The 8,204-nt window shown below is 39.8% G+C and overlaps 1 protein-coding gene across 3 annotated transcripts; it reads right to left on the reverse strand.

Annotated features, from left to right (window-relative positions):
* Positions 1-4,623: 4,623 nt before the first annotated feature.
* Positions 4,624-7,263, reverse strand: LOC138601039 (uncharacterized). Of its 3 annotated transcripts, none has more exons than XM_069672612.1 (5): positions 7,147-7,263; positions 6,567-6,644; positions 6,333-6,425; positions 6,145-6,247; positions 4,624-4,913 (listed from the first exon to the last, which is right to left on the reverse strand). In XM_069672612.1, exons 2-5 carry the CDS (start codon positions 6,613-6,615, stop codon positions 4,748-4,750), a joined length of 411 nt encoding a protein of 136 aa, XP_069528713.1. In that variant the 5' UTR covers positions 6,616-6,644; positions 7,147-7,263; the 3' UTR covers positions 4,624-4,747. The 3 variants fall into 3 exon arrangements, with proteins under 3 accessions (XP_069528713.1, XP_069528712.1, XP_069528711.1); XM_069672611.1 differs by having other exon boundaries at positions 4,624-4,872; positions 6,024-6,247; XM_069672610.1 differs by having other exon boundaries at positions 6,024-6,247.
* Between the last annotated feature and the right edge of the window lie 941 nt (positions 7,264-8,204).

Genomic DNA, 8,204 nt, shown 5'->3' on the forward strand with positions numbered 1-8,204 from the left:
GTGGTGCTCTGAATTTATTAGCTGACTAGTAAACTATCTCAGTTAGGTGTGTTTGGGGGCAATGGGGTTTGGGATCAGGGAGTGCAGGGTAGACTGTATGTCCAGCATGTATGCATGAAAGTATTAGTCTGGTGGTACAGTATTAAAATTGCACTCCTGTACACCACTCGTCTAATGCACGCATGAAAACACTATAAAAATAGCTTCTTAGGATTAATGACGTCTGTAGTAAGGAGTGTTCAAACCTGTAAAGCCAGAACAGTTAGATATTTTTGGCTGGTAGGTAATCTTCTGTATACAGTTTGCCCAGTGAACAACCCAGATCAGCATTTTCCCAGTAGTCAAATCTTTGCATCTACATCAGTGGCACACCCAACCTGATCATTGTCAGTCATGTGAGGGCGGTGTTTTTCACATTTTGTACTTTTTGTTGTGACAGAGCTACACCTAGTTTTTAGTGGCCCTATGCTACATCGCACAATATAAGAAAGCTTTCTTTCTCATTTTTGTCTAGAAAAGCACACTAAGAAAACAATAAGCCCCTGTGAAAGTGAAAGCATCAGGGCTCTCATATTGTCTTACATACACTTACATGTCATAACCCCATTAAATCTGTGTAGTTACCCTTCTCATAGCCAACTAACAGAAACCACCACAGTGATCTGTGAGTCATTCCTATCCTTTTTTTTAAAACCACATAATGGAAATGACACTCCTGATTGTCCATGCCACACGTAGAGCCTTTTGTCATTGCAACCTTTCTGCCTCACGTAGAAATGAAGCCTTTTGACTGAGCACTTTAAAGCCATGGTTCTCAAGTGGTGGGTCGGGACCCAAAAGTGGGTCATGGAGCTGTTTTCAGTGGGTCGCGAATGTGTGCTTGAAAGCAAAAAGTCTATGCTGCGCTTTTATTTGGAAGGGCAGGGGTTTCCTATGACATGCATGCAGTAGACGTGTAGTTTATTCACACTCCGTGTGTCCACTGATTGGGTAATCCCAGCTACAGTTACATTTACATTCTTGAAACTTGATGAGCCCGACAGTTGTTGCATTTATGTTGCACTTTTTTTGTTTAGTCCTGTGGAAAAAAGGCTGCTAATTAATTTTAATTAATTATTTGTCATTAAGGAGGTGGTGGCGGGTCCTGAGGCTAGACCAGTTGAGAACCACTGCTTTAAAGGATGCAAAGGCCGAATAAAAGCCTGAATCGAGCCCAACAAATTTGATGCCAGGCTGAATTCTCAGAGTATTGGTCCTATTATTGTAATTATTGTAAATAGCTGGCTCTGTTTCCTTCTCCTTAGACATGCTGTAGTGCACCCACTTATTAAGAAATAGAGCCTTGATCATGCCTCTTTTAAAGAATCATATTTATTAAACATGACTTTATCAGTAGTCATGGCAAATGTCTCCTCTTCAGCGGCCTCTCTGACCTGTGGTGTTCCCCAAGACTCCATCCTTGGCCCCTGTTGTTCTGTACATACATGCTACAACTGAGTCCAGGGCAGGGCTCTGCGGACTTTAGATGACCAGACATTTGCCGCCTGTGCCCCTCAGCTCTTGAACTCCCTGTCAGGGGATCTGCAGCTTGCTGAATCAGGGACATATTTTAAATCACTTTGCAAAAGGAATTTGTTCAAGAAAGCATTTAAGCGTGCTGTTTTTTTTTAACATGTCTTATCTACAATATTATTACAATTATCTTAGTTGGGGGCTTTTATTTATTTTAATTTATTACAATTTAATTTAGCAGATGCTTTTGGCCAAAGCGACGTACATCTGAGAGTTAATACAGCCCAAGCAAGGATTTTGACAGAGGGTCTTCAGTAAAAAATATATACAGGCGGAGGGCACTTGCTCTGGCTTTGATGGAGGATGATAGGCTGCTCACGGTGAAACAGAGGTCCTTGTGGGTACATGAGACCCTCAGAAAGAGGAAAGAACACGGCGAGTACCACCAGCTAGCCCAAGAGCTTCGCCTGGATGATAACCGGTTCCGTGTTTATTTTAGGATGAGTCGGGCCCAGCATCACAAAAATGACCACCAACTACAGGGAGTCCATTGGTCCTGCCGAGTGGCTGAGCATCTGTTTGCGGTAAGTTATGTTTGTTTTAACGTCAGCATCTCCATGGAAATCAACCAGATGTCGTCATCCACACAGAAGGCCCGCCTCTCCATTCATATGATTGGACAATGAGGAAAAAACGGCCATGACGTCAGCTGCTTTTCTGCTTTGAGTTGAAGTTTTTTAAACTTGAGGCGCTCGGAGCGTTTCCGCAACCCAAAAGCAGCACGCAAAAAGCTTCGACAACAATGACAAAAAAGCCCCCAGCTGCTAAAACGCGTTGTGTCTGATTGGGCCCTAAGACTGCTTAAAAACTGCTGGGTTAAAAAATAACCCAACTTTAACCCCTGGGTCACTATGGGACAGAACACATGCTGGGTTGGTTTGACCCAAGTGCTGGGTTGTGTGTTTTAACCCAACTTCTGGGTTGTTTAACAGATCCAATCAGGGGGTGAAAGTTCCTCTATTCCTGGATTAAACAACCAATATGCTGGCTTATTTTTTTTCTCATTCCCAGCTTTTTAAAAAAATAATATTATTTTAGTTATTAACATTGCTATTACTACAATTATCTTATTGGTACTATATATAAATATTATTATATTATTTTGTAATAATCATGTTTGTCGTTTATATAAAATTACAGGAAAACACGGGAAACAAAAGGTCTCTGTTAATGTGCATTTATTGCCATTTTACACATTATACATACATTCTTACACTTCATGTTGTTAAAATAACTAACAGTTTGCCCCAGCTCAAAATCATATGATTCAAAGTTTCTCAAAGCAATACATATCACTCCTCTCCGCTCTGTGGTGGGCTGAAGGCTTGTCTTGCAGATAGATCAGCTGGTTTGACCTACATAAAACAGAGTGTTGTATTAGCAGTCAAATAAAAATAATGAACATAAAATAATTAATATTTCTGAGGCAGTATTTTTTAGTTTTACTGCCCTGAGGGACATTCATTTTAAACTGCAACAGAGATGAAGGCAGAGAGAGCAGAGCTGAGAGGGGAACCAAAGGAGACATAGCCTATAGCAGCTAGGATTATGGAGGGAAAACTGGCTAACTAGCATGTTAACTTTCTTACTATCCAGTTCTCTGAGTTAAAGATCATGCTGTTCACCACAACTTATTAAAATAAAGATAAAATATTAATATCAACCTATCATTTCATCCTGTCCAGCCTGTGTCTCAGCCTCTGTGAGAGAGAAGGATCCAGAATGATCCGGTTGAAGCAGGAAATTGTACAACCCAGCAGTTGGGTCAAAGTGACCGGCTGCATATAAAGACGTTTAAAGCACCATGAGTTCATCCAAATACTTTGTCTTGAGAGGAAGTGGCCTGTTCAGATAAAGACTGCCATCTGCTGGTCCAGAAATCCTCCAGAGAATTCATTTACACTATGATAGTCGTTTAATAAGACGAAGAATGAAAGCAAACATTAAACTTAAAGAAATATTACTGAAACCCTTTCATTAAAATAATCTTTATATATTAAATAGATTTAATAATATCACAGTTACAGGATCGGGGGAGAATGAAAGATTTCAGAATTTCAGTAGTGGCAGTGATGAGGTTTCGTGCATGTAAAGAAAAAATAAATATATCAATAATGAATAAAACATCGCTTCAATCAACTCTAAAGTGTTATGATAGAAATGCTACATTCTCCTTTTTTTTAAAAGATTATTTTTGGGGTTTTTTTGCCTTTAGTTGATAAGACAGCTGAAGACAGACAGAAAATGCTGTGAGGAGAGAGTGGGGGACGACATGCACCAAATGATCAGCTGACCGGGAGTCGAACCTGCAATCAGTGCGACGAGGGCTGCAGCCTCTGTATAAAGGGCGTGTGCTGAAACAGCGCCCCCAAACTGCTACGTTCTCCTTCTGAATGTGTAAATGAAGTGGAAGAAGACAGTCGTACTGAGCTGTAATTAATGTTTCAGGTTGTTTAAAAAGAGCTTCAGCCATAAAAAATAAAATACATATAGAAGCATAAATTAATAGATTGAATAATGAGTAGTTCGGTCAGTAAAGTAATTAGTGAATCGACGACGTCAGGGGGCGGATCCAGAGAATTATTAATGGGGTGGCAGAAATGTATCGGCTAAATATGCTGCTTTGATCGCAAACAATCACGTCAGTATTTGCTTGGAAATTCTAAAGCTTTGAATCGACATTAGAAATAAAGTAATAATAATCTAAATTAGGCTAATGCATTAAAATGTGATATACAGTATATATATATATATATATGTGTGTGTGTGTGTCTAATCTCACAATATATCAAACTGTCTCCATTATGCACCACTGTGAGCTCAACTAACTAATTATATCATAGAAAATAGTGCTGAGCAAGTTATCAAATTACAAAATATCACAGGAGCTTCAGTTGGTTTAAGGTAAAATACAATAAACTAGACAGAATAATATTAGGACTGAAGCAGTAGTGGTGCTAGAGAGATGCAGTTTTTTCCAGACTTAAGAAAGCATGTGTTATAGCGAGTACAGATTGGGACCACAATACAGACACCAACAGAGTCTCAGAGTTAAGTTGAACAGAGTTTATTGTAACTAATTCTTATCTTTAAAAGGTAATATTGCTCTGTCTGAATGAAGAGGTCCTGGGTGTCGAGAGCAGGGTTGTGGGTTCAGAGGTTCCAGAGATCAGAGTCAGAGGCTGGCTGGGTTGCAGAGGTTGAGGTCCTGGAGCTGGGTGCTGGAGGTATGGAGATCTGGACACATGGAGAGCAGGGGCGGGTCCAGACATTTTTGATAGGGGTGGCACCAGTGGGGCACTGACTTGTGCAGTGGTGTCATGAAGTGTGAGCAGGAGCGCCTGCGCACAAACATATGCACGCACACACGCACAAGAAAATACACACCCACCCAAACTTGTCGTCATAGCATATTAATTTATCATTTTTGTCTCCACTTCCCATATCTACTTCACTTACTAACACTGCAAGCAAGAATAGACCTACTAGTCACAACATTCAGGAAATAGCAACATACAAACGTAAATAAAACAAATTGAAAACTTCCATACTTTATTCTTGAAAAACACAAAACAACCTTCCAAAGTATGAAAGTATGATATACATACAAAAAAGACAATGCACATTCTGTATAAAGTGCCAACAAAATTACAATAAATTAGCCTGTTAGGGCAAAACATTAACTTGACAAAACTTGTCACAGAAAACAATGCACATTAAAAAACACAGTCACTCTCCGCCTATAAAGTGCAAACATATTTAAAATAGATCAGCCTCTTTGGACAAATTATTTAACCAAATAAATTATAAACTTTACATGTGCTACAGTGTTGGTTACTCTAGTATTACCATTCAAGACACCTAATCTGTTTTGACAGTTCCTTCCTTCCTTCCTTCGTAGATTTTGTGCATGCTGGAATTCAAGGAAGCTTTCATGAACAGCCCCAATGTAATAAAATCGAAGTACTAATGACAGCTGCTCCTTTTTTTGCAGATCTTTGGTTTCATCAGCGATGATGTAGAATACCTCACTCTCTTTCACTTCTTTCACAGTGGAGTCCTGCACCATACTTGCTAAGCACTGCAGAATTTCGTTTTGTATGGTATTGCTTATGTATTTTGCATTGCCTTTTGCTTTCATTTTTTTGGCTACCACGGGATTGTGTTTAGCAATCATTTCAAGAATTTCTAAGAAATTCCCTTTGTTGTCAGATTGCTCAGACTCACAGTGACCTCTTTGTGCCGTATTTTGTGTGGCTGTCAATAGCAGTACATCTGCAACAGTTTTAATGTAACTGCCATTCTCTTCAACTTTCTTTTTGTACTCTTTGTTGATCATGTTTAATACAGAAGCATCTGTAAGTGCAGCCCTCTTGTGTTCACTCCAAGCTAACATAGCAGTAATGTGAGAATCAGATTTTTCATGCAACTTAAAGCCAGCATCTTTATACCTTGCTTTTTTCCAATGTGAAAACGGATTCTGACGTGCTCGGCAAAGAGAACTGTCTGTATGCATAGCAGTAAGCTGAGTCTTTCATTGGTGAGTACTCAAGCCATGAAAACATGTTGTACCACGATGGATTGAACGACCTCCTCTTCTTCCCTTGCATGGTTTTTGGATACATCTTTAACCGGGGTTGAGTGGGTCCGGCTGCTCTTGACTGTAAGTAAATATCTGCAAGCGACAAATGTATGGGAATCAGAACCTTTAAGTGTCATTTAAATCACTGATTTGACTTAAATTAATTGTTAAGACATACCAATAGGTCCGGGCCGGCCAAAAGGGGCTGCCACACCACTGTCCCCCTGTGCATGGCCTGCAGGAACCTCTGCATTGTCAGCACTGGACTCACCTGAAGCAATACAGAGATTTTATCAGATTAATTTTATTTCAAATTGTCACATTTAGCTTTTAAACACCAGTGTTATTAATATACTGATCCAAATAAAAGTGGATACTGTAATGTTAAAAAAAAAAGGTAAAGCATACATACCCTGCTGTGTATGTGAGAGGTAAGAGGCCATCATCACAGGAACCTTCATCTGACTTCATCTGAACCTTCATCTGACATCTAACACATATGTTGTCATTAGAATGATAATTAAATCAGCCTTTCCTAAGTAAACTAAGTGGTATGTTACAGTCGATCCAAATGAGTAAGTTCAAACATGAGAACAAACTGGAACTCTCAGGACTTTACATGCCTATGTGTACAGCTGACTCACTGCTCTGACCCTGCTCTGGCTCTGCTATCTTGGATGTCTTTCTCTTGAAGAAATCCTTATCTCCTGATTTCTTTTCATACTGTAATAGTCCCATAATGCACGACACTCTGATATGTTGTTCACCAGATAGCCTTATTGTGCATACACACGAATGAAAACGAAATGTAATTGACGTTGCATAGGTCTAACATAACAATGTTACTCAGTACAGATTTACATAGCTAACCGTTAGCTTTAGCATCGTTGACAGTCAAAACAGTGTTTGCTAATGAGATGAGATGATGACAGCCTTGTGCCAATTACAATAAAAAGAAAAAAACAGGACAGGGTAAATGTTCAGCTTATTACCGTTACAGCTTTTAACCACAGGCACAGTAAGGCTGCTTCCCAAGTCTCTTATTTGATAGCTCCTCGCTCCTCGCCCGAACCGGAAGTAGTTCCGGAGCCGCCATATTGAGGACCGTCTCAAAGCTCTTATCGCTGCTCAGAGGAGCGAGGAGCGAGGAGGGAGTTCCGAGGAGCGATAAGGGAGGATACACGAGAGCAGCCTCCACGGAAGTCTTTTACTGGCCGACACGCCCCCTTATTAGATATCAGTTAGTGATTGGACGCTGCAGCAGATCGGACTCATGTGAAACTTCACAACATCGCCGGAGTTTCATATCGCAGAGAGGAAGAAGCGGACCTTAAAACAGACTTTACAGGGCGCCTTGAAACCGACTATAAACAACGTCCCTATAATGAGTTGGTATTTGACAAGCTGAGATCGTTTAGAACGAAATATTGATCATAACTTGTCCTAAAATATATAAAATGCACTGAATAACTGAAGATTTGATTTGTTTTCTGAGTCAACATCTGAGTAAAAATCATCTAAAAATCAAAAGCAGCAAAAACAGATTCATTTCTATTAAATTTAATCTAAAAAAATACCTCTCGTCATGATCAGTTATTTCCCTGCTAACTTTTATTACAGATGAATGAATGAATTCAGAGGGAGCAGGAGAGTCTCTCTGTCAGCAGGTAACACTTTTTACGTGTGAGCGTGATCATCAGTGAGGTCGGGTTTGATCAGCGTGACGTGATTTCTATTTATCCTGAAACTTTGAGCCTAATCAATCATTTTCATAGTTCATGAACAGACAGTATTTGGGCTTATTAAATAATGAATTCTGATCAGATGATCAGTGATCAAAAATGTTTATAATGAACAAATAATATAAAGACACAGTGCTGTAGGAAATGTCCGTCTGGCTCTGCAGCAGGAACACAGACTGCAGCCTGTTCTTCATGTGCAGGTGTTTGGTACACAGGTAACAGGATACAGAGAGGAAACACTGATACTGTGTGTTTCATTAGAATTAATACAGAGCACCTGTGTGCAGACACAAACAGCTGTTAAAGCA

The sequence above is a fragment of the Semicossyphus pulcher genome, unplaced genomic scaffold, assembly GCF_022749685.1.
Source record: "Semicossyphus pulcher isolate SPU_LCO1_2020_fin unplaced genomic scaffold, fSemPul1.0.p SCAF_21, whole genome shotgun sequence".
Taxonomy (NCBI): domain Eukaryota; kingdom Metazoa; phylum Chordata; class Actinopteri; order Labriformes; family Labridae; genus Semicossyphus; species Semicossyphus pulcher.

Excerpts from the sequence above, each read along its gene's own strand:
- LOC138601039 (XM_069672610.1), bottom strand. The coding sequence starts at position 6,615 with ATGAAGGTTCCTGTGATGATGGCCTCTTACCTCTCACATACACAGCAG. Across the intron at positions 6,426-6,566 it reads CCTCTCACATACACAGCAGG|GTGAGTCCAGTGCTGACAAT; the intron begins GTATGTATGCTT and ends GTATTGCTTCAG. Across the intron at positions 6,248-6,332 it reads TGGCCGGCCCGGACCTATTG|ATATTTACTTACAGTCAAGA; the intron begins GTATGTCTTAAC and ends TGTCGCTTGCAG.